Here is a 27,387-nt window from a genome sequence, read left to right as displayed (position 1 = left end):
GATGATAGGAGATTACAAGGGTTTTGTGTGTTTTTTTGGTTGACCTTTAAGGCCGAGCAGTGTAATGATCTCCTACACCTTGTCTGTGTCTCCGGTTGCAGTAGAGAGTATAATTGAGTTGTAGATATAAAAGCAAGATCATTAAAACTGCTATCTCTCTTTCTCTACCTCACCTTTGGATCCCTCTCCATTGTTTTTCTTTCTGCCTACTACTACCTTCCTACTGTCCTGAGACCTTTGGCTGAAAACAACTCTTCCATTAGCCTGTGGAACACTGCCAAAATTATTTATGACTTCAGTCTACCCTTTAACCTCCCAGTCATAAAATCTTAAGCCTTAGTAAAAATTAAAACACCACAACAAACACTGAAAAGTTAGCACTTCACTAATGTCTTTCTGGCTCAATCGCATGCGAGGAAAGGATGAAAAACAAACTTGCTTTTGGTTCAGGGTTTTAAAAAGAAAACATGGTACCTGCATGTTTTCGGCAGCACCACAATGTATGTCCTAAGAACATTTTGGTTGTATTTTTTATTTTTTTTTAAAGAAATATCAAATAAGCCATTGGACCGAGTCTAAACATGTGTGCCTTTGAGTTTGACACTTGTACATGAAAGCATCAGGGGGCAAGTGCTTCTCATGAAACAAAGCAAACATTAAAAACCAAGCAAGCATTAAGTTTCAAACATGGACAAGACCTCTAGATTCAGACACACTCAGGATTAAGAGCAAAGTTAGCTTCTAACCCGATTAAATTTTTTATATTTGACATATACTGTATATCCAGAGTGTCTACTAGATATAAATCTGGAAGAATGTGCTGTTTCCATTGAATTAAAACATACAGTCACCAATAAAATAATATATTCCAAGTACTATATGAATGCAGAATATATGAATGTACACGATCACAAGATTTGAAAGCTATTTCAATCATATACTGTCGGAAGACAAAATCTAAATTCGTTTGCTAACTTTTTGTCATGAGATAATATTTGCATAAATTGGACAAAAGGCCTAGGAGGATCTTTACAGACAAAAATTGAAAACCACATAGCCAACAGATTCCGGAGAACTCAAGGATTTAGATGAAAAAGAGAATTTTGATTAGGTATGAGAACATCCTACCCTTGTCTGGTGTATCTGAGTCACTTTCAGAAAAGAAAAAAATGTGAATAATTATATGAAAATATAAATAAATACAACATTTTCCACCACTACCAGCACCACCAACATATTTCATTTTTATTTATATATATTCTTTTTTTGGCAGGTAGTCGTGCAGTACACAAAATAACATGCAGTGAGCCAATGATTCAAGGCCCTATCCATATGCTTAGCACTTTGGCTTTTGTGTGTCAAGTATCGCAGGAATAGATGCTGACACTCTTTGATGTTGGATGCTTGAAATGCCACTGCAGTCCAGATTCCCCCTGATACACTCATCCAGCCCAGTACAGCGAAACCCCTCAGATCACAGCATAAAAGCTCAAACCTTCAAAAAAAAACATTTTTTATCCCTCTTTTTGGATTTCCACTCATCCTTATCCATCTACCCACTCAGTCCTCTCTTTCTCAATCTTGACTTTTTGTTGCTGCTTTCAAAGGTGGTCACAGCAATTCCCAACCGCAAAATCCCCATTAAGCTTCAAAGCTCCGTTTACTCCTCCCTCTTCAACATGTGCATATATGTGTGCATGTGTGTGACAGAGCGCTTTACTGGAAGGTGTACTGGAAGCTCATAAGCATGTAACTAAAGTAGGTAAACAAACACAAATACTTCTAAAATGCGAACATCACCTTTAGCAAATTTTTTATTAATGATTAACGGGTCAAATTAAGATTTAAACTTAATTTCAACTCAATTTCATAGAAATTATGTTGTCTTAAAGGGATAGTTCATAAAAAAATTCATGTGTGACTTTCGTTTTCTGTTACTTTTTTTTTTTTTTTTTGCAAAATGTCTCACAATGGATTACAATGGAAGCCAAACGGTACTAAAACTGTTACCAAAATTATTCAAAATATATTTGAGTGTGAGTTCAGCAGAAGAAAGCTAAACAAGTTCAGAAGGGCATAAGGGTGGGTAAATAATGACAGATTTTAAATTTTTGGGTGAAAAAAACCCCTTGAGGTGGATGTTTGTCTGTCATTTCTGCACAACTGTCACCAAACAAGTACTGTGTGCCATTGGTTTAACAGAGTCACAGAGCCACAGTCTTTACACTTTATTTCAGAGGAATCAGCCTATAAATGGCTTACTTACAGTTGTCTCTGCATATTAAGCTGGAATAGAAGAAAAATGACACACTTCAGCTCTAACTCTGATCCGTGTGACTGTGCATTATGTGTGAGATTCGGGCTGTATACTGTACTTCTGATGTGATTCTTTAGAAAAACGCTGTTCGGAGTGTAAGACCATTACTCATACTCTCAATGTTACTGTATCTTCCCTAAAACAAATCTCTCCCTCTCTATTCCTCTCCAAAGGCTTTTTTCCATCTTATTGTGCCTGTTCCTCCTACTCTCATCTCTCAATTTCCTTCTTCCTCCCACTTTTCTCCCTGCTCTCTTTTGATATGAATGATACATGTCTTCCTTAACGATCTTTCTGTCTGATCTTTCCATCACTGCAGCAATTCTCATTAATGATTAATCTCAAAGTCTACTATACACAACAAACCGCAATACTCAAACTACACACAAACAACTGAACATGCACCAACTTTACCTAAGAGCCAATTAAACGAATGCAGCACATAAGCCAATTAAATGCATGAAGCATCAGCTGAAGATCAAGTCAAATCCCAAAGACTGATGGAAATGAAGATGAGAGGATTAATTTAAAACTACCTTATGTTTTTATGACAGAATATGTTTTTCACCAGTGAGTGAATGAACGATTTGACCGTTTTTAAGATTTTTATTATATATATATATATATATAATATATAATATATACAATATAAAATAATGGTTTCTATTTTAATATCCTTTAAAATATAATTTATTTCTGTGATGCAAAGCTGAATTTCCATCAACCATTACTCCAGTATAAAGTGTCACACAATCCTTAAGAAATCATTCTAGTATGCTGATTTATTATTGGAATTATCAATGTTGGCAACAGTTGTGCTGCCAAATATTTTTTTTTTTGGAAATTGCAATACTTTTTTTCAGGATTCTTTGATGAATAAATAGTTAAAAAGAACAGCATTTATTCAAAATATAAATCTTTTCAACAATAGAAATCTTTGCTATCACTTTAACTTATCCTTGCTGAAAAAAAGTTTTAATTTCTTTAAAAAAAAGAAAGAATAAAAATTTACTGACCCCAAACTTTTGAACTGTAGTGTATATTGCTAGAAAATATTTCTATTTTAAATAAATGCTCTTCTTTTTAACTTTTTATTCATCAAAGAATCCTGAAAAAATATATCACAGGTTCCAAAAAATATAAAATAATAAAATAAAAAAAAAATCAAGTCAAGGCATTGCACTGTGCTGCTTTTCCAAACTCGCATCTAGCAATATGTTCTACTTCCTAGCCCACCCATTAAGTCAGAATTCACAGCAAAACCTGACCTTTTAAAAACCTATTTATTTGACACAGTTATATATTATCCATTGCATAATAGCACTGTAATTTTTAGGAGCTTGACAGCCCCTGGCCACTTTATGCTTTCATTGTATTTGAAAAGCGCAGCACGAACATTCTTCAGACTTACTCCATGGAGACACAATGTCACAACAATAGTCTTGAACAATATGAGAGCGCTCCAGAGTGGGCACGATTTAGCTTGTAGCAGATTCAGCATGTTGGTGTTCTCATTCGCTCCAAGAACACTCCAATACGATGCGGTATATCACGAGCATTAAATATGAGCGATAAGTGGAAAACCTGGAGTGGAGCTGGAACGGAGTGATTACAGAGCACTTTAAGGGGGCGGGGGAACTGCTGTTGCTCTGCTCGGCTCACACACTCTGGGGAATAATGACAGACTTTTCATTTCTGGGGAAACTAACCCTTTAAGCTCAAGTGATCCTACTGATCTATTTCATGTGAATGTTATTCTGCAGTTCATTTTCTCTGCACAGATAAGCACTTCAAGCACAGATAAGGATGCCTTACTTTCCATGAGCCTGTGTTATTGTTATACACTGCAGTCTGATCTTACTCTATCTCCAAAGTTCACTGATTTCTGTTGTTCATAAAGTGTCTCCAGATAGCAGTGAAAGGCAGATGATGGTTGAAAGAGATGATTAGATGCAAAGATGGAAAACACGCTAGGAATAATAGAAGAAGCAAGAAAAAGTAAAGACAGATTGAGTCTGAGGTGTGAGGCACATCATAAGACCATCTGGCTTTGATTTAATGCTTCCTGAATGGCCTTTCTTCAGAGATCCACTTCACCAAAAGCTCCCCCTATCTTTCCCTTATCATGTTATTCCTTTTTTCTCTCCTGCACTCATCTCGTTGTCCTTGCAATCATTTTTCAACCATAGCATCATCTCTAAAAAAAAAGCCTGCAAACAAACAAGTCACATCAAAACCAAGTAAAAAATAGCTCAAAGCAAGAAACGCCACAGACAGACAAGCTCTCAGCACAGAAACCTTTTCAAGTATATTAGACTGCTACTTCACCACATCCCTCTCTCTTCCTCAGTCTTTCACATGCTCTCCATATCTCCTCTCCCAGAGAAGAGACATCTTTTTCAAATTTGCACTTTTGTGGGTACATCTAAAGAAGACTTCAGCAACTTTCATTTGTACAGAAAACCCTAAAGGCACAGTTGATCAGATCACATTAGATGTGGCACATTCGCAAAGTGAATTTCGGCACAAAATGTGATGATTTATCATGTAATATTTTCATACTTTCAAGGTGAAGTGTTTCGTTTTTTAGTGTTAAAACACTTTCTCCTATATCCCAGTGTAATTTGCAGAGACAACTATAAAGAAGCCATTCGTAGGCTGACATCTGAAAAGAACACCGTGAATGTTGAGTTAAGGAGCATTGTGTTTTTTTTTGTTTTTTTTTTTGCATCTCCATATGATGCTGCCAATTATGGAAGATTGTTAATTTCTAGTAATTAATACTTAATTTTTTATTGTATTCTTATTTCTCGCCACGGCATCTTTAAATTGACAGTTAAATTTGAAAATGAAAATCTGTGGAATATAAAAAATATTTTGAGAATTGTCTCAGGGCTTTTTTTGTTCAAACAACTGAAGTCGATGATCTTACTTCAAAATTCCTTTCTTTAAAAAATATAAAATTTTTAACAATATGAGCGTGAGTAAATGATGAAAGGTTTTCATATTTTTTATGAACTATCCGTTTAACTGTTGAATTTGTGACTTATATCTCTTAATTGCAACTTTATTTCTTGTAACTGTCACCACTTCTCGCAATTGTCGCTTCATATTTCATACTTAATTTCTTATTTTAAACAGTTACCTTTTTTACTCTGTTTGAAACATGCTTTCACAGTAAGTGACATAATTCACACACACACACACACACACACACACACACACACACACACACACACACACACACACACACACACACACACACACACACACACACACACACACACACACACAGCAAACTATTGTAATTTGTATAAAATTGTAATCTTTACATTGTCATTTCATTAATAGGCAATATATTAATAGTGAGTTCTTCATTCATTGTCACTGCAATTAATAAATTACTATTGTTTAATTAGCTTATATGTAATGAGTTATAGAAAATAATGCTTTTCATCCAATAATTAACAACCTGTTAACTATAACTTACTAAAGTCCTAACTTAATATTAAGTAATAGAAAATACTAAATTGCCATTAGTTAGGTTATTTACACCTTTTTTATTAGACATGTATTGTATTAACAGTGAGTGTTCCTAAAATGTTTCCAAATACATTAAGCATCAATGTGTATCAATTTACTTTATAAATGATAATTTCTTTAAACTGTTTAACAACTCCTTTAAAATCAAACTGGTCTCTTTGCTCATATTTGTAGTTAAAAAAAATAAATACACAGACTATGACTATAAACTAATATTTTTCAAAGTATTCATAAGTGCTTTATTATTACATATGAATTGTTACCCATTTTATTTGGAATACAAAATTGTATGTAAAAGTATATAAAAGGATTAATCCTTTTTTATCAAAGCATTATACTATATGTTCTATAAATATTCAAAAGAGTACACTGTTCCTCAGATATCACAAACTATAATCAAATAAATTTGAATACATTTGCATGCTATTGTCACTTGTTCAGAATGCTTAATGACTAATGGGATAACCTACAGTATATATATATATATATATCTATATATATATATATATATATATATATTTCAACACACTGCAACATACAAACAAATAATTTTTGTTTTGAGCAGTGTGCAGTGACTGTTAAAGCTCTGGGCCCACTGCATTGCGCGGAGGTGGTTTTCAGCTTTGGCATCGACAGGTCTTTCTCTCCCAAATGCGAAAAACACTGCAACTAGTGCCTCTTCTTAGAAAGACATGCTTGTTGGTGACAGTTGCTATGGGCAATACCAACTCACACGTCATTTACAGTTACCATCTCTCCCACTGTTGCTCTTTTGCCTGTTCTGCTATCTCCCCCCACCCCTTTCTCTTCTTCTCCTTATGTCCATTTACTCCCCACTTCATGCACACACGCTACATTTGCTCCAACAGCTTTCAGGTCAGTGTGATCTGGTGTTCAGACATCTCGTCTATAAAGATAACGAGTGTTAGGAGAGATTCCACTGGTGAAATATTGCAGGCAGAAAAATTCATTCTGGCTAATTGGATGGTGTCTGATCGGCTGATGAAACTATCTCTGAACTAGTATGGTATGACTAGTGTAAAAATTTTTATGACACAAGAGACTTATGGGGATCTGAAATATGGCCATTTTGACCACCACAAACCACTGAGTCATCCACATAAAAAATACAAACACAAATGCTAACTGATTGAGTACAATTGTACAAACATCCAAAAAAGCCTGGATGACAGTAGTCATTAGTAGGCTAATCTTGATCATTTCAAGAGATTCATAACCCTGGAATATGACAGCCGACTGAGAGATTAGACTATTACGCAAAATGCTTTGGGGCATGTGAGAAACTGGCGTGACTGCAACAACAACAACAGCAACAACAACAACAATGACTAATAAATGATCTGAGTCACCAAGCCCTTGTTTTAAATACTATCAACATACTGACAGCAACTTAAAGACGCCCAAATATTGTTCCACATGGCTGCATACTACACATCAAATATGCTTTGACTGACTGTGGTTGTGTAACCCTACGCAGTATTTTTGCTTTCAGCTTGGACATGCAAGCCTATTGTCATGTACCCTATTTTTTGTCCTTCAGGCCTGATTATTAGTCAACAGTCTTTCAAACAATCCCTTCTCCCTGTAATATCGGTATGTGCTCGACTACTGTTGGTTGCTACAGTCTCAGATCTTTATAAAAAGGTGCCTTTATGTCTTAGGAACCTCTGATCCCTTGAGCTTCTGTGGATTTTTGAAGCAGCGACACTGTCAAAGGGCTCGTCTGATACAAAAGAAGTAGACATTTTTAGAAGTCAGGGAGCTTCAAAGCCTAAATGTGTTCTCAGTTGACACAGGTAAACATAAATCACTAAATTCAACACAAAAGATAAAACGTTTGCGTGAAAACTCCCTTCCAACATTTCAGTGTATGGCCTTAAAGATGACCAAGGAGGTCTACAGTTCCTGGAGAAAGCTATACGTCCACATTGTCATTCAGACACAATTAACCTTTGTTTTTACAGCATTAAAACAGGTGATAACCAACCAGCCTTGTATGTGATGCTCTGAGGTGCCATTAAAGCAGCCAATTCCTAAAGGATCGGTTTTACACCTACCTTAACACCACGAACTCTGAACTCAGTGAGCGCTCTGTGCATTTTGGTTGCAGCGGTGGGGAGGTCTTTGCCACTGGCTATGACTTTAACCAGCAGCGAGTCATAGTGAGGGGAGATGATGGCCCCCTGAAACGCAGACGCGCTATCCAGACGAATGCCCATACCCTCTCCACTGCGAAACACCTGTTGAATGATGGGAAAGAAATAGAGATAAAGGTTTAAATCAGGAGAAATACTACTAGAATGAGGATGGATGTAAGTGTAACAATACAGTTACAGTGCTGACACACAGGGTACAGGGAATATTTTAGTTTCACGAGGTGCTGTGTTTTGCATCTAGTGTTAATTTAATCGATAAGAAACATTAGCTTATGTAAATTTTTGATGACCAACATCATGATGATCAGATTCAATTTATTTAATAGATATGATTATTGGAAATGCGTCATATCTACCATTCAAAAGTTTGATGTCAGTAGGATTTTAAGTGTTTTTGAATGTCTCGTTGTGCACCAAGGCTGTAAAACAGCAGTACTGTGAAATATCATACAATTAAAAAACGTTTTTCTAATTAAAAAAAATTAAAATGTAATCAATTCCTGTGATGGCAAAGATGAATTTTCAACTGCCATTACTCCAATCCTTGTAACATGATCCTTCAGAAATCATTTTTGATATGCTGTTTTGGTTCTAAAGAAACATTTCTTATTAAAGTTGAAAATAGTTTTGCTTCTTAATAATTTTGTGGAATTTAGGATTCTTTGATGAGTAGAACATTTAAAAGAACAGCATTTATTTCAAAAAGAAGTCTCTACTGTTGTGTGTATGTGTGTGTGTGCATGTTTATATATATATATATATATATATATATACATATATATATGTGTGTGTGTGTGTGGTGTGTATATATATATATATATATATATATATATATAGATATATATATATATATACACACACACACACCCACACACATTTTAATTGGTTGGTAAAATGCTTCAAATTAAGCAAAAATGTCTGTAATATTTGCAGTTTATAAAGTAATGTTTTATTTCTAAAAATACCCAAAACAGTCAGAGATTTCTCTTCTTTCACCTCCATGTAATTGTAATAAACAAGCAGCCCTGGTTATAAGTGGGATTTGTTTTCCTCCAGTATATGACACATCGGTTACTGTATCTATTAGCTGTGTTTGACTTTGGCTGTGCTTTGTCTTACTGATCAACAAGACTTACAACAGTCGGGGAAGGTGGCAAAAATGGAGCAGTCAAGTTGGACATTTTATGCTTCCTGTATGTGTTGCTTATACAGTGTTTGCTTTCTTTATTGCAAGTAGATTAGATTTCATATTTGTCAAATAAATAGATGTGTTCTACATGTAACAACCAGAAAGAGTGTTTAATATAAGAGTATATTATTTAAAAAATAAATAAAAGGGGGTCTATTTATTTATCACAGTATGTCCATAAACATGATACAATACAACATCAATATTACATGACAAAGGGTTTTACTGTTATAAAATCACAAATTTGTGAGCATTAGGGGACGTGAAAGCATCAGAATAAACATGAAATGCACGTCATCGTTGTCGTCATTGAGTCGTGAATCGTGAAATTGCTGTGTTGTTATCAGAGCTCGTGCAGCCACTCTGAAGAAACGGCAAAGACTGAGCCAACCAAATCACTCTCTCAGGACCCTACTGGTCACAATAGCTCTAAAGCCTAACCACACACACAGACATAAACCGCTTCAGCTACAATTAAAGCAACACTTTAATAAAGCTTTAATGTTTTCATTTTTCATTTCATGGGTATGTTCTTCAGTGCAGTGCCGTGTGCTGTAGAGCGTTGTGAGTCTCTGCATGCTGCATTATTTATGCTGCAATCAGCCTGCTGTGGCACATATTAGTACAAAATAATCGCATTACATAACCAAATATGCCGGTTCTTGCTGAGGTCATTCTCTCCTCATATAAAGAACTCTTATCAGACAAACATTTGTGAATAAATAAAGAAAAAAATGTCACAGGGTGCAGGAATGGTTATTAAAAGACTGCTTTTACTTTAATGTAATGCTGACTGGTGCTCAGACATGTCTGAATTGTATTTTTCGTTTGCTGTTTGTTTCAGTATATTGTCACTGGAACCTATAGTTCAAAAGTAATTAAAAATTATGTTGATTTTAAATAATTTTTAGAATAAGTTATAATTTATCTAAGGATTAAATTTTGTCTGATGTAGGTCTGTCAAAATGAACACAATACATTAACACCAGTGATTAAGAAACCGTTTAACAGTGTTAATTAGTTTTAACAACATTAGAACTATTTCTCTCTGTTCTGTGTAATTTTGGTAACACTGGTAAGATCCTCTGGAAAAGTATGAGCGCAAGTGTTATTATTTCAACAAACTTATTTATTAAGCTGTCTAAATGGTGACATTGTACTACAACCAACCCCTAACAGATTATTATTATTTTTTCTAAATACAAGAATGTTTACAAAAATCAATTGTTATACTGCTTTGTTCTCTTTTAAATGAGGACATACCCAGGATTTTTCAGAGATTTTGTAATTTCAAATTAAGAAAATTAAACAATCAAATTAAAATGGGACCTTTAACATCCTTATCAACAAAAATCAACAAGCATGAAACAGCATTATTCTTGGAAACGTTAATGCAGGCGTGTCCAATCCTGTTCCTAGAGGGCCACTGTGCTGTCCTGTTTAGCTCCAACACACCTGCCAAGAAGTTCCTAGAAACGCTGAAGGTCTTGATTAGCTGGTTCAGGTGTGTTTAATTAGGGTTGGCACTAAACTCTGCAGGAAGGTAGCCCTCCAGGAGACACCTCGCCTTGATGTGAAAACTGTCAGAAAATAGCACAGCTCTACAAAGCCAACTATGCCAACACTGAATATGAGAACAAAATAGCTTCACACCTGAAGTAATTTATTCAATAAGAAAAAATAAACACGTAAGCACTTGAATGTAACTACCTTTCTAATAAGATTAAAAAATAGCCTACCTTGTGTGCATGTGCAGTACTGTGATGCTTATTTTTTACTAGAGCGAGATGGCTTTGTTTAAAATACATAAATTCACATGTAAATGAAAAGGTGAATTGGATTGCAAAGTTTAAGGTTCATATAAACAGAACTTTCAGAATCTGAATCCAGATTGGATTTATTCGGATTGACAAAAAATGAGTGCATGTAAACATACATAATTTATAGTAAAACTCTGTTTTGTCATTGCATGTTACGCTAAAAAAACAGCAAGTTGGGTTTACTGTACATAGATAAAACAAATTTGATACCTTTCAATACCTGTCTGGTCTTTATGTATGTATAATGCAAGTTTTTTCCAAACAAACTGCCAAACCCAGCTTTTAAAAAGGATGAATGCACTGATATGATAACTACAAAGGAGATGAAATAATATTAATTATGATTATATATTATAATCGACTGACAGCCTAGGTCTACTCTTAGCACAGATGCACATTCACAGCCTAACACTAACAACATTTCTTTGTTCTTTGTGTAGAAAACAAAAGCAAAAATTTAAATCAATAAATGAGAGCAGACAAGCGGGGGTCTATCTCCAATCACAAATTAATTGGGGTATCATCAAGGCTTAATGATTAGACTGTATTGATCAGCCAAGATCCAGGTACCCAGATGCCCTTAAGCCAATTAGTGATGTCTGAAATCCACAGGATCCAACTTCTCAAGAGCTGCTTCCTTCATAATCAAAAGCAGCTCAGCGAGAGCAGGGAAACTGACCATTATAGAGAATCGTACTTTCATATGAGTTGTATGGATCCTGTTACATTCATTATTACATTACAGCGACCCAGCAGGTTTCACCTCTCTCTTTCTTTGCTCTCCTTCCACCCCTCTACCCGCACAATCCTCCACATCATTAAAATTTCCTGTCATTCATTTTCTGTTGAAACTTTTCTCCTCTCTTTGTCCTCAGAGGATGCCAAATCTAATTTCTAACTGTCTTCTACTGGTTTAAATGCCAATTACATCTTCACAAAACACCAATAAACACACACATTTGCCTGAAAGCACATTTCAAAAACCATTTAATTTCAGAGCTCTTTAAAAAACACCATTGATCACACTGATTAATACAAATACACAACTGACAAGTTTCATGCCCACTATCATATATGTACTTTAGAATCCCTTTGAGGGTATAAGGGTAATTGAGGTCATGTGCAATTTAAGATCCTTGACATTGACTACAAGACTATCCAGCAAAGGTTTAAATGGGATTTGTTGTGGTTGCTAAGGCACATATTAGTACTGCTCATATTTGGAGTCAAAGGCTCTTTCACTATTTTTGGGTAGTAAGTAAATACCTAGTAACCCTCAGGAACATTGCATAGCCAATGCATAGTAAGACGCTGAATCGCCATTATACACGTTTCGCATGGACAAGCACCACTCAAATATAAAAATCTGGTTTCTGAATATCAGTCTTGATTTTCTTTCTAACCCCAGTAGATACACTTGGTTGAAATGTTAAATGTCTAATTAGCTGTGATTTCTCTTTCAATGTGTTGGCAGGTAAACTCTCTCCCTTTGCACTACCTGCAAGTTCACCAGAGCACGATACTGACACAGTTTTGCCTACATACATACACACTAATTGAAAAGACTGTTCAAGGAACTCCAATTATAAAATGTAGCCGTAAGCAGTAATCACCGGGACCCAAGCAGAATGGAAAAGGGGACAATATTACCACAATAACCATTGTGGAAAATAGATACTGTGGGTGTTGTGAATACAGGTGCTGTGGGGTTAAATGCCAATTTCCTTTATCACAGTTATAAAGTTTGGTGGATTTTATTTTTTTTAAACTATAGTGGTCTCTATCCCTGGAAATTGATGAAATGTGTCCTCAGATTGTGTCCATGTGCATCCTCCAATTCTTCTGAAATTGTACTGTTTGACAGGAGTCAGACAAATCAGACAAAAGGAGTTAACCTTAACACTAACCAGAAAAAATATATATATATATAAAAAGAGGGGAAAATGAAGACATGGAAAATATTGTTACTGCTATATTTAGCTCAGAACATTCTAGGTATTCTAGCCCATATGTTTACTTGAGATATGAACAAATGTTCATTCAGTAGTTCATTAAATTCTATTCCTACAAAATATGGTTATACCTCCTCTTGTAGACTCTCATACACCAAAATTGTTATTATTTAAAAACGTCACCTCTCTCTTCTTTTCTGCCATTTTTTCTCTGCTCTTGCTCTGTATACTAGCACCACAACAACCAACAACCCTTATAAAATTTCCTAATTCTAATGACTTTCTTTTTAACTGGAAACACAAAAGAGATTTCAAAGAATTTCAAAGCACATTATTAAATCCATACGATCATTTGATTAAGGGAACCCTGAATTTAAAAAAATAATAATAATAAAAATAAAATAAAAATAATAATTCTAGGCAAAGAGTTTATATACAGTATATAACAATGTTCACTCATAATACTTACGCAATATGGCAGACTAAATCCCTCCTTTTAAACCATTGTTTGTTTAAAATCTGAGACGTGTACTCACATGCGCATTGGCAAGACCAACTTGAAATACATACTTTTTAAATGCTATTTGGTTATAAGAAACAACTTTGAAAGTTAATGTCAGATTTTATTACCGATTTTAAATATGTTATTTAAACAGAGTTTGGCAAGTGGTTTTTGAGACCTTGGTAGTTACTCATTTAAGTAGAGGAAACAGCTGAGCCATTGCAAATACAGCCGCTGAGTGAACTGACTTTGCTGAAAAGGGACATTTTTTGTAGCGCAATTCCAGAGCAAAACATTTGCTTTAAATAGCATTGTCTAAAATCGGAAGGATGTGTGAGTTGCGATGGTCAAGTTTGGAGGCTTTGACTTATGGTCTCTGAGGCCCAAACTGTTTTAAAGCAGAAAAATAATGAAGACGAACATCAGAACAAACACATCAGGGGTCCAACATCACCACTGCATGAACCTCTAAAAATAATGAAACTTCGTGAAGATAAAAAAAAAAACACAAACAACAACAACAACAACAAAAATAATAGATCACAATTACATCTGGCATTTAACTGCTTGTGTGTTGACGAGCTAATAGTAGAAAATGGTGCTAATGGAGGGAGGCAGGATCTTTGAAAAAATATTACATATACTCCCTTTTGCTCCTTCAATTAGGGTCACATACATAAAAAAGAGGCTCTCAACTGACTCTAATGGTGCTGGCTAATGATTCACTTAAGCACTCCTGCTCTCTCTTTCCTTCAGAATATACTGTGCACCACTGGGGACCGTGAAAGACCGCCATCACGGATTATTCCAACATACTGTAACAATAAGGAAATGAGAAGGAAAGAAAAGGTGAAAGCTAGAAAGAGAATAATTAGAGAGGCATTACTGCTCTATTTGTTGTATTGGTTCAAATACCATGTAATACATGCTGTGTTTGCCAGAAAATGCTACTTGTAAGTGGTTCTTGAACAGAGGGGAAAATTGCCTTGATCTTCAATTGCATCATCAATACGGTAATCTCTCTCAGGCGTTCCATCTACATTCAAGATGGAAACGAGTACGGTTAAACAGATACATTACATCGAAGTTGCTCTCGAGCTTGCACAGACAGGTGAAAAAGTTGAATGCAGAAGAGATATGACAAAATTATGATGCAAACCTGCACATGCACACTTTGGAGGCAATTGTAAAATAGGCGGTGTAATTTACATGGTCGTGCAGATGGGCACCTCAGGGATCTAATCATGCATGTCTGAAGCCTCTCAGCCTGCAGGAGCTAATTCTGCAATCATATGTATGATATCTGCAAGCATGGGCATGAGACCATGTGTGTGTGTGTGTGTGTGAACTCGCTCAAGCTTCAGCGAGTTCACACACACACAATTTCTTCCATAAGGCATTTAGGTTTGGTGATATGGGTTAAGGTGTATGGGGCGGGTCAACAGTATAATTCTAAATGCAATTAAAGAAATTAATTACAGATGTAATTAGGTGTAGGTGTTTTTTTTTAATATAAGTATAAACACATGTATGTACTAAATGATTAATTTAAATGTAAAGTGCATAGTAGTTAAGGCCACTTATTATAAAGCAGGGCCATTTATTTAAATGTCATTAATTTACCCTCTTAGCTCTCTTTGGTGTCTCTGGAGTGCCAGACTTCTCCAATGGACCCTGTTCACAGATTTGATGATGCGTTTCCACAGCTAATGGAAAATCTAGCAAAGTATTTTATGTTTTAATTTAAAAACGTGTAAATTTATAACACCATAATGCATATTTAATGTACATTTATAACACTATAATTGGTGTTATACATCCTTTAAATGACAGAAAACTAGTTAAAGATGCTGTTTGAGTGTTTCTATTACAACAGCTGAGGTAGTGAAAACAAATTTGACATCTTTCTCTCTTCTGACCTCAAAAAAATCATGTTTTTTTCCCCTCTTCTAGAAAGTCAGTGAAACTATCATGGATTTTCTTTTGACATAGGACCAAATTGGAGTACAAAAATTATATCGCACCCCAGAAATGTATAGTTTGCTAAAACTTCCCTCCATTCTTACAACCAACTGCAAGCTCTCATTCAGATCTGCCTCCAACCAACCCCTACCTTACATTTCTTTAATTATTTTTCAATAATATGTTACACTTAAAGATTGACTTTAAGTTTCCAAAAGTGTTACACTACATTGGAAGTACAGGTGGTGTCTCCGAGATCTTGAATAAAAGATTTAGTGTTCATATTCGCAATTGGTGATACAAACTGAACACTTACTAGATCACCCCCCCCACACCCACCAACAACTACTGTACATACTTGAATGTATACAGGCCCACAACATTTGTAACCATCATCTCCACAAGTACAGTCCACTGCATAGCCAGGGTGTTAACACAAATGCGACATTTAGAAAAAAAAGGTGATGTTTATTGGCAATTCAAAATGAGCGAATTGAAATGCATCCCTGTAAATATGATTACAGTACATTCAATACATGGATGTCCACACTGCTGTTTTAAGGCAACATGTCCTATCTGAGCCACAAATTTGCATTCTGAAATTTTCAGCTGTTAAAAATGCAGAATTGTGAAATAATAATTTATTTTGAGCAAGATCCATAGCTTTCTGAAAACAGCAACAAAAGAACACAAAAAAGCACTGTCCACTTATCTTGTTTATTCATCTCCCTAGATTATTACGTATGTAAATGAGAAACAACCAAAGCCTGCTTTATATCACTAAACGTGACTGCTAAGCACTAAATGACTGTGGTATCTGGAATCATGTGATTTTAAGATTCATGCTGATTTGGCGTTCCTGAACACATTGGATTGAGAGCGAGCGAGAGAACGGGATGGTAAGTCGAGGTGTGAGCGTATGAGTAAGCCGAGGACGAGTGTGCGTGCATCTCTTCGGACGAGTGTGCTCTTCTTATGCTCCGTCTCCACGGAAACCAGACAATCCAACATGGCAGCCTGCCATTACACCCCTCCCTGCCTCGCTCCGTTTTTTCCCATTAAACACACCATCCCTCTGTTTCTAAACTAGGTCACTACACCTCCGCTACTCCCTCCATCCTCCTCTCCCACCCCAGCCTTCCTTTATCTCTCACTCCATGTGAGCATCTCTATTACCATAACCTCCTCTTCTCTCCATCCCGTTGCTTCTCTCTTTTCTCCTGTTCCTCCTCTGTCTCTTCCATTCTATGCAGTCAAAGTTTAAGTACTTTACAGGCTTGACAAGTTGAACCACTGCTACAAATGCCCCCAAGCAGTTAAAAATACATGACAGAGCGAGAGACGAAGAGAGGGATGAAGTCAAGGGTCTCTCTCTTCTTTTTAGACATTCATTACATCTCTCTACTACTGATAGCTCGCTCTTGCCCTCCTGCTCCATTTTCAACTTTCAACCTTTTCTCCCCAGCCTCTTCAGGTACATTTTTTATCCTCCTAAATCCTTCGTATTATCCTTTTCACCTCATCTTTGCCATCATTTCCCTTCTCTCCCTCTCCTCTTCCACCTTCCTACCTACTTTCAAAAGACTCTATTATGGGACATCCACACAGACAGGGATTTGCAGCGACAAAGCGACCGGAAGTCTTTCATTTTCCATGAGAGTTGGCAATTTCCAGCAAACATGAGTGACAGTGACTGGGATGTGGCCGCGCTCAGCGATGAGACGCTTGAGAATTTGTGGCCACAACCAATGTGAGTGCAGATAGAGGAGTTCCCGTGAGTCAAGTGCAGGGAAGAGTGATTGATTTCATTATATGATTTATCTCTGCTCTCATAGGCTATGTTCACCCTGTCAGCATTTGGGATTGACAACTGCATTTACTTACAGGTACGAGTTTCAAAATGTCCTGTTCACACGGCAGCTTACAATAGCGTCTTAAGTGACTATCTCCTGTAACCATAGCAACACTGACTAAAGTAATACTGAAGACGGCAATGCAATTTTATTTTATTTTTAAATACAAAGTCATATCACATTTGAAATGACAAAATTCCATTTGAGTGGTGTTCATTTATAGAATTTGGTTCTCACTCAAGTAATATGGAACACAACCATATTAAGGTCTCAAATACTGAACTGATATCTTTATTCTACTGCTATGTGGATGTTGCCATACAGGGATAGGGGACAACAGCGATGGCTGTGACAGTAAAAGCTGTATGTTTTCATGTAAAATTCAAGATATTATTTTAACAAATGACATTCAAACATGTTGGTTTTGATTGCTTTTGTTGCCCTCAAATGTAAGTCAATTTGGATAAAAGCGTCTGCTAAATAACGTGACGTGACATACAGCCAAGTATGGTGACCCATACCAACAATGCATTCAACCCATCCAAAACATCCAAAAACAAAACACAAACAAAACACACACCCAGAGCAGTGGGCAGCCATTTGCGCATGCTGCGGCGACCGGTGAGCAGTTGGGGGTTCAGTGCCTTGCTCAAGGGCACCCCAGTCGTGGTATTGCCGGCCCGAGACTCAAACCCACAACCTTAGGGTTAGGAGTCAAACTCTCTAACCACTAGGCCACGACTTCCCCACAACAAAATGTAAAATATAATGTAAATGTAAATAACAAAACTAAATTTAAATTTTAAAACAAACCCCAAATCAAACAAATAACACACATAAAAGAAAGCTTTTCATATATACAAACTAAGGCTTCGTCTGTGCTCTTTCCATTTAAAATTAGACACAACCACTGCATTTTAATCATGATCCAAACAAAGATGCTGCATACATGCAACATTAGCAGTTTTTAATCTAAATTAGATTGTATAATTTCGAAATTTGAAGCAAAAACATAATGGTCTGACTTCAGTTTTGTGAAACTATACATAAAAAATATCTGCATGAAACAGAAACATCAGACAAGCTGAATGAGATGCAGATTCACTCTCTGCTGCACTTACAGTATGAACATTAATATGCATTATACAGAGGCAAAATGAAAAGAAAAAAAAAATCCATCTAAACTTTTCTAAAGACAGTAATTACCCCTCAGACATACATTCATATAAACTCCTACCCCTTACTGTATTGCGATTTGTTTGGCATCTCAAACGTTTAAACAGCTTTTCAAAAGCTACAGATTCACAGCCCACCAATGGTAGAGCATCCAGGAAGGGCCACTACGACTATCAACACAATCACAGTGATTAAAAAACACTGTATGTAGTTTCACAAGATCTCCAGTCAGGCCATCCTCTCTCTCTTTTCTCTCTCGTCCTCCCTTATCCCCTACATTTCCCAAGCCACCAAACACAGTTAATCACCCCATGTAGAGAAGATTAAGCTGTAACTCACACTAGGCCCTTTGGCCTATAACTACACTCAAGTGCTCTATTGTGTACTGTGTACAGGCCTACTTAATTGCAAGAGTCTGTGTTGGTGTTTTTCTAATATGTGCGTCATGACTATAATAAATTGGACTCTGCATTTTAACACAGCAAGCAAATCAGTGGCATTCATGGACACCGCTTTTGATTCCAATGAATAATTAACGTGCCTTTGTCAGCCGGGGCTTTTTTAACGAGGAGAGAAACCTTTGATCCAACCTCATGGACTGATCACTCGCCGAGCGAGACGCACCGCATACCCTGCATGACCTCATCATTGCTTTTCTTTCTGTCTTTTCTGTCTCGTTTCCTCATGCACTCCTTCATCATTCATTCTTGTCCTGCTCCTTTTGCTCTAATTATGTTCAACACCACGACTCAGCAATTTCTTCCATAAGGCATTTTTTAAATGGCTTAATGCAGGGCTTCAAAGTACTGCGCAGATTGGATTTACACATGGAAAATAACACAGACAGTGTCATAGAAGGGCCATTTGAAATTAATAAGTACATATAGCACAAAGAAAAATAACATAAAACATGTATTTGAATACATCATGGGGCTATGAATGCTAAGATCATGGTTTCATTTTCCAACTCAAAATGTATACCTCAAATCCAATGTAAGAAAATTTAGATAGCCAAAGATCACTGGAATGACATATCATACGAATAATATAAAAATCACTGTCTGTTAGTGGTTAACTTTGAGCTACACATAATGCTTAACTGCAACTAGAACTGCAACACTGACTCTTTACTGTACTGAACAACATCAATGCAGGTCACATATAAAAGCTTTCACTACTGTGCTGCTATCTCTCTCACTCTTCTCAGTTTTTTCAGTTACAGTACAGTATGTCTCCCTTTTTCTTTCATTTAATTGTGCTTATCAGGATACTGTTGTGGTTCTAAACTTCCAATCTGCACTTTTTTTGTTGCACATCTTTGTCACAGACCTTGTCCTTTTTATTCATTCAAGATTGTGCTGCCTGTTTTCTTGGTAAAAGCATGTTTTTAAAAGTTTTTACAAAATTTTGCTGCAGCACATATCAATTCCTGCAGTTTTCATATAAAATAACCACTAGTGGTGACACAAAAGGTTAATAAAAACTAATAAAGTCTGCTCCTTACACAAAGCAATTGTTAGACTTCAAAAGACAAAACAGAGAATGGGTTAAACAGAAAAGGAGAAGCCTAAGGGTGAGTAGATAATGAAACATTTTTAATTTTGGGTAAGTGTTCCAATATTAGTATTTTTGCTGTATACCTACTGCAGTTTCCCTGTAGCTTTACTGTTGGGAGTCCCAGGAAATATACAAACTGCCCGAATTTAGTAAGTGGCTTAAATGTACGTATCTGAACATACTGTGATCAAATTTTATGCTTTTAAAATGTATTATTTAAAATTAAATTTAAAAATGCATTCCTGCTGTTTTATATTTGTTTTCAAAATTAAATGTATGGATATGTTAAAGCCTCATCTATATAGCACGAAATAAGACTTTTCCAGTTTTTAAGACTTCAAGTCAAGAGCATGTACACCCCCCCCCCCCCCCCATTTACTGTAAATTTTCTGTCTCCCCTCAGAGTATGATGAAGCTTTAAAGCTGACTGAATGACTTTAACTTTCTGTGTTGTTGTTCCAAGCTTTCTCTCTTTCATTTCAGAAGGTTTTACTCTGGGCATTTGGCTTGTCTCTTCTCCTCACCTGCTGTCTGTACTTTATATTCTCTACAAAAACACTCACAAAATGTGACAAAACTCTCACACAGATACACAAAATTCTCTTTCATCAACCATCACCCTCACACACACTCTCATTGTTCATACCTTCTAATCTCTGCCCATTCTTCCTTTACTTACTTTCTAAATTGTTTTTCCCCCTAACATAAGCTTTTGTCTCTGCATTTTTCAAACATCAACGTGAACACTGCAGAGGCAGTACAACACAACTCTGTACAGAACACAGAGACAGAATGCAGCACAACTTGTGTATATGTCCTTCTTCTCACTCAAAGCTACAATGAGAAGTAAAAAGGTTTTGCAGACTGATGTCATTAGAGAACCTGTAGAGTCACAAATGTTCATCTTGGTTTTCTTTAGAAAAGCGTCTGTGTACTGGAGCTGTGGGGGAATGTTCAATATAAGTTGAGCTCAATAAACAGAATCTGTGCCATACTGTTGTTTCACAAAGGAAATATTGTCTACACATTTATCAGTTAGCAAAGGAAGGGGGCAAAAATCAGGTTTACAGTACTTACAGAAGAAGTCGAAATTTGAAAATTAGAAGTCGGGGTTCAACAACCAAAGAGTCACATTGGGGAAAAATTGGGCCATACTGTATCTGGTTATTATCTATTGTGGCTATGGTCCTGGTACCACCAACACTCTTAAAAATAAAGGTGCTTAAAAGGTTCTTTACAGCGATGCAATAGAAGAACCATTCAGTCAAAGGTTCTCTAAAGAACCATCTCTTTCTTAGCTTTTTATAATCTGAAGAACCTTTCTGTATCACAAAAATCGGAAGAGAATATAATTCATAGTTCAAAATAAAACAAGTTAGCACTTTCCAACAGCAAGACCAGTAGGAAAAGTTACAGCGGGGGGCCACGTCTCTCTTGCCTGCTCTGAGCCCATTGAGTTTTAATAGACCACTAAAGCATGCAGTGGGATTGTTAGGGGGTAATTGAAAATTGAAGGGAGGCAATCCCTTCATCACGCTGTGATTGGTTATGATTGGATATAACTGGTTCAAGCAATAAATCCCACTGCATGTTCCATGTTTGTAAATCAGTCTTTTTTTAGGGAGCAATCTCCATGTCTGTGACTAGTGTTTGCCAAGCTTGTTTCATTATTTATTCTTGGTTTGAATATAAAAAGTTAAGTATCTCCTTTACACATAACTTAGATTTTAATGCATAAATAAAATATTTTGCCAAGTCATACGAGGTCAGCTCCTCATAGAAGATTTTCATAGAAGTGCATTCAAGTCATTGTGTAGAAATTGCAGTTCCAATATATTTTTGAATATCTAAACACTTTAGATAGATAGCATTTATCCAAAAGCAACTTTCACTGCCTTTAATGTATACATTTTATCGGTTTATGTATTCTCTAGGTATCAAACCCATGACCTTGCTGTTGTGAGTGTCATGCTGATTGAACTACGGGAATGTTTTTAGCTAGACGGCTAGACAGACAAATGGACAAATGGACAGTGAGTCAGACAGACTGACTCACTGACTGACTCACTGATTGAATTATCAATCCCATGTGGGAGACTGGGATGCATTAGCAGCCAGACAATAAAAATCTACAGTATACAGAAATAACCACATACAATTAAGCAAAAACAAATGTGTACCTATAAATAGAATTCAATGCAGTTTCCAGCTAAAATTAACACTGACATTTGGCCATAAAATGCCAAATAACTTTTATTTGCATGGTTATTATCTATTTTCACCTCAAAGCTCTTTTACCATGCATGATTTGTAAATTACAAATACATTTTGATGGCTTACAGTAGTAAACTTGCTCAGTAGCTCACCTGGTATAGCACTGCACTTGTGATGTGGGTCCCATGAAACACAAGTTATGATAAAAAAAGACTTATAATAGCAAGCCCAAATGAAATGGTTGCTTCAGCAACTGTGTTTTACCTGAAATTTGCTTCTGTTAACACTATGGGTTACTGTTGTTTAGTTGGTACAGTACGTGTACATATTTTCAAACATAATAGATTATGAACATTTCAGCGCCATTTACCAGACATTTAATTTCTGAACTGCCAAGATATATACAACAACCAACGTCATATAACATTGCCAAATTCACGTGCATCCGTTTCAGATAAAACTGAACACGCTTTTAGTATTACTCACTGGACATTTCACTTTGAAGTGTTGCAAGAAGCAGCATAATTTCATTCTGCAGAAATGTCGTCACAGCCCCATATTTACAATGAGCCTGGGTTGAAAGCAGGACATTAGAAAGAGCCTTCTCTCAGTTTCAGAAATGAGAGTGGCCTGAGCAGTGACCCGCACACTCGCATGCCTGTTCACTGGTGATTAACAATATTGTGCTGTGCTGCTAAGTGTGATTAACCAGACACTATGGCAACAAGCATTAACCAAACAGCAAGTGGTGTATCGAGACTGGCGTGCCATTTCTGAGCAAACACAATGATTAATAACAGAGAGCAGAATGATGGAGAGCCGTTTTTCATCTGTCAGCCTCTCTATGCATTCACAAAATGTCCTTTGGGCCACCTCTCCTGTCTGTCTCTCAATCTCATCTCTCTGCCTTCTCTACCTGCATTGACTGTTTGATGTCTTCATTTCTTTCTATTACATACAGAAACCAGGAGCACACAGTAAATCCAGTCCATGATGCTATCACTCTCTGCATTCTCACGGTCCATTCCATTCACTCTGATGAGATAAGAGAGAAGCAGATGTCCCAGCTGTCCGCAGTGCACTCCACAGAGGCAGCTGTGCCGAGAAAGGTTCTGCATGGAGATGTTAATACCCATCACGGGTTTTTTTTCTTTTTTTTTTTTTTTTTTTTTTTTTTTTGACTGTCACTTGTTTTTGCTCAGAGACAAGTGTCAAGTTGTTGCTAGGTTACTAGACATGGGAGACTTGATGTGCACATGACAGACATACATATGGGAAGCACCTTGTCCTTGTCGAAAAAAAGTCCATTGAGCAGCTTCACAAATGCATTATAAATTAGCTTCAATATCACACTTAACCTTGAAGTTTATTCTCACGACACAATGTATTTAGCACATGAAACTGGAGCGTACTTTAGCTCTATCTGACTGGATGAGTCTGCACAATGTAAATAGCAAACAGATTGTTCTATCAGTTCGTCTGGAAATGAAACCATGGAAGCTACTAGATAACACATTAGTTGCATTAGTATGATAAACCAACAATGATAAATACTTTTGCATAAAACAAATTAACAACATGGTTATTCAGGCATATAATTGTCTAAGCACAAAAAAGAAGGAAAACTTGAACCACTCCCACATGTTCTGTAAAACAAAATAAAAAAACATCATACTTCTCAGGTTGAAAAAAAAAACATAAATTTGCCTAAATATGGATAACATCACATCCTTGATCTTTCATTGTGGGACAGTATAATCTATTTCAAATAAATCCTAAGCAATATGTAAAACAAAACAAACTGTTGTTGGTTTCTTCCTGTCTGAGTGGGCGGTTCTTGGCCAGATTTAGATGCAATGTGGACCTGACTTTATGCCTACTGACAGCTGCCTGGATACACGGGACTATGCAGAAGCCAACACACACACACACATGTAAAAGATTAAACTCATCATTTTCTCACACACATACAAGTCTAGAAATGTGGAATGAGAACAAATAAGGCCACATACTGTACAAATAAATTATAATGCATTCTTAACAAAAAAGGATTACGCATTCTCACTTTCACAGTGCAACACACCCATGCACCGGCATACTGATATGAGACTGAAGTGCTCATAACTCTCTTTCCTTCTTTTCTTGGCCCTGCCAACTCCCTTGTGACTGCCCCTGTCTCCTGTTTCTGAAAGGGGTCTCTGTCTCCTTACAATGAATGCAGGGACTACCCATCTGTTGGTGCTGATAACCACAGTCCCCCCCTCCCTCCATCCCTCTCTCGTTTAGGATGCTGCCACTTCAGCTGTACTCTGTCACTAAAAGGGCAAGAGCCTGGTACCAAGCTTCTGGAAAAAATGGCAATTAGTGGGCCAACTGAAGAAAAAGAAGAGAACAAGCAATTTTAAAAAGGGTTTGTGCCCTTTTAAAAGGTAACAATTACAAAAACTGAAGAATGTAACATGCACATACACGTAAATTAATCAGAGTGAGAGAGTTCTGAAGTTTATCTTTGTTTGTGAGCTTTAACTGGATAGTATCTTGTGGTTTTCTGTTGTCAGTGTGATTTCATTCTGTTGACCTGATTATCCTGGCCTGTGCCTTAATTTCCAATTAGTCCATGTGTGTATATAAAAAGCTTAAAAATCTTGAAAAGTGTCTTGTCTATGAAAATGCCTTCACCAGGTCGATAAAGGCAACATATATGCAAATGTATTTTTTTTTTTAAATTAAATTTATACTAAGTAATAAACTTTGTACTAACTAAATATTTGGGCCATCAACACTAAAGATAAATGGAAATTGTGGTTTGCAACCACATTATATTGCATGATGTTATCCCTAAACTGCTGGATGATACAAGATTGCTTAAATAGTGGAAGTGGGGTAATTTGAGCCAAAAGTCCTGGGGCAAATTGAGTTGATGGTTCACCCTTTCTTATGATTATGAAGTATTATTTACTGTAATTCTGTAATTCTAAATTGTATTTCATTCATTTAAGACCAAACATTTTTGATTTTGTTCTTCATTCTCTGTTATGAACTTGATGTTGTTCTGAAAATTGTTAAATTTGTTTGCATTGTTTATGAAAACTGGGCATTGAAATCAAATTGTATTTCCCTGCGCCATTTATAAGTGGGATTAGCCCAGTTCTGTAAGGTCTTCTTTTTTTTTAATTCTTCAATTTTGTTTTAATTTTTAAAATTTTAAAAATAATTTAAAAAATCCAAAGGTGTGAACTGTATCTTTAAATAAAACTTTTAAGAAGTCATCCATCCATTCATTCTCTAAACCAAATTGTGCTAACTAAGGTCGCGAGAGCTGGAGCCTAACTCAACATCTTAAGCCACAGGCAGGGAAACTCCCTGGATGAATGTTCAGTCCATCATGTAAAATATGTAAAAATCATTAACTTATCGCTGGTTCACTTTTTACACTGGAAATGGAGGGACGAGAACAGTACTCAAGATCACTTTTTTATGTTACAGAAAAAAAAATTAGAGAGGTGGGTAGTAGTAACAAAAAGATGTATTTTGCACTGAAAAAAAATAGTAGGACATCTATCTGGAACTGAGTGTAATATTACATATTAAAGAGGGTTAAAGAAAAAAAAAGACAACCCTTGAGCATACAGTATAAAACACTCACATACAGATTCTCAACTCTGTGACTTTGAAACAGTGCTAAGTCAGCGAGAAAAGGCCTTTCTAAACATGTTAGCCTGAATTAGACTGTATTGCTGGAAAACACCAGTGCTACCAAGAAAAAATAAATAAATAAAATAAAACAAGGAATGACAGTAAGTAGGCGAAAAGAAGGACGAGTAGAGCATAAGAGGACAAGGGATATGGCATGCTAGTGAGGGAGAAATAGAGAGGAAGGATAATCTAGGGAAAAAACAGGTTATTAGAAAGGGATGGAAGGAAAACAATATCCCTCATGAGACGTAACAAATATGTTTAGACAGAGCCTATACAGCGAAACAGATTCAGGCAAATATATGGAACAGAGGAGCAAAGAGAGGTGGTGAGGAGAGATGTAGTGATGGAGTCTATAGAGACAAGAAAAGTGACAAACTACACTGTGGCTGGAAAAAAAAAACAAAAAAGGAGAAAGAAATGAACAAAAAAATCGCAATTGAAACTGAGAATGTGTGAAAACACATCAGCAACTGGGACAGTGTGTGTGCTTGTGTGTATGTTTGAAAATGAGAGAGAGAGAACTTGGATGAATATTACAAAGATAAAGATTAAAGAGAGATGTAAAATAATGGGAAAGAATAAATGAGGCAAAAAGAAAAAAAAATGGTGTAGGAGTGATGTAGAAATAGTTTCTAAAAATTACATTTAAAGCAATCACTTTGCATTAATTTATTACTTGCATGTAATATGAATATTCTTTAAAAAAAAGCAAACATATACACTACCCTTTAAAGTTTGGTGTCCAAACTATACAATAAACCAACAATAAACTGGTTACACAAAAAGTCTACTTCAGTGTAAAATTCTTTACTGTCAGTTTTAATCAATTCAAAGACTGACTGAGGCACAGTACAGTCACAGTACTTAGAAAAAGTACAGAATATCTGCAGATGTAATATGCTAGACCCATAGTGAACTAAATGTTTCTCTGAGGATTATTGTTTTATATCAATCGTGGTAGGGGATGCCATGGTACAGATGTATATACTTTTATTAGTAGAATTTGATGGTTGGATGAATGCTGCATTTTACTCAAAGTAGAATATTTTTTCAGCTCTTGGTGGCCAGAAAAAAATGAGCACAGACATCAGTTTACAATAGACACACAGCGCCTCCTCATTTTTTATTTACATTTGCAGTGCTTCCATTGCAAACAACTGAAATAATAAGCTGACCAAATAATACCCTTTTGAACAATACTATTAATATGAACAAAATTATTAGAATCTGAAATATTTCTAGGGATATACTTGACAAATTAAAAATAGCAGCATTTTCATTTGTGGTCTTATAATTTAGCAATGAATTTTCTTAAACCAGACAGAGATTAAGAAGTGGGTACATGCACTTTTAAAATTAGTTTTACTTCTTGCTCAATTTAGTTAATGACCCTCATGCAACACAATTCTTCCGTGTTTCACCATAA

The 27,387-nt window shown here is 36.1% G+C and overlaps 1 protein-coding gene across 1 annotated transcript in view; it reads right to left on the bottom strand.

Annotated features, from left to right (window-relative positions):
• LOC109112177 (pyruvate carboxylase, mitochondrial-like) overlaps positions 1-27,387 on the bottom strand; it is a 171,981-nt gene that overhangs the window by 82,491 nt on the left and 62,103 nt on the right. Inside the window, exon 10 of the mRNA XM_042728344.1 lies at positions 7,939-8,121. Within this exon, the coding sequence (XP_042584278.1) occupies positions 7,939-8,121 (183 nt within the window). The remainder of the gene's footprint in view (positions 1-7,938; positions 8,122-27,387) is intronic.

This window comes from Cyprinus carpio, chromosome B7 (assembly GCF_018340385.1).
Source record: "Cyprinus carpio isolate SPL01 chromosome B7, ASM1834038v1, whole genome shotgun sequence".
NCBI lineage: Eukaryota > Metazoa > Chordata > Actinopteri > Cypriniformes > Cyprinidae > Cyprinus > Cyprinus carpio.
This window is presented reverse-complemented; position numbering and strand designations above follow the sequence as displayed.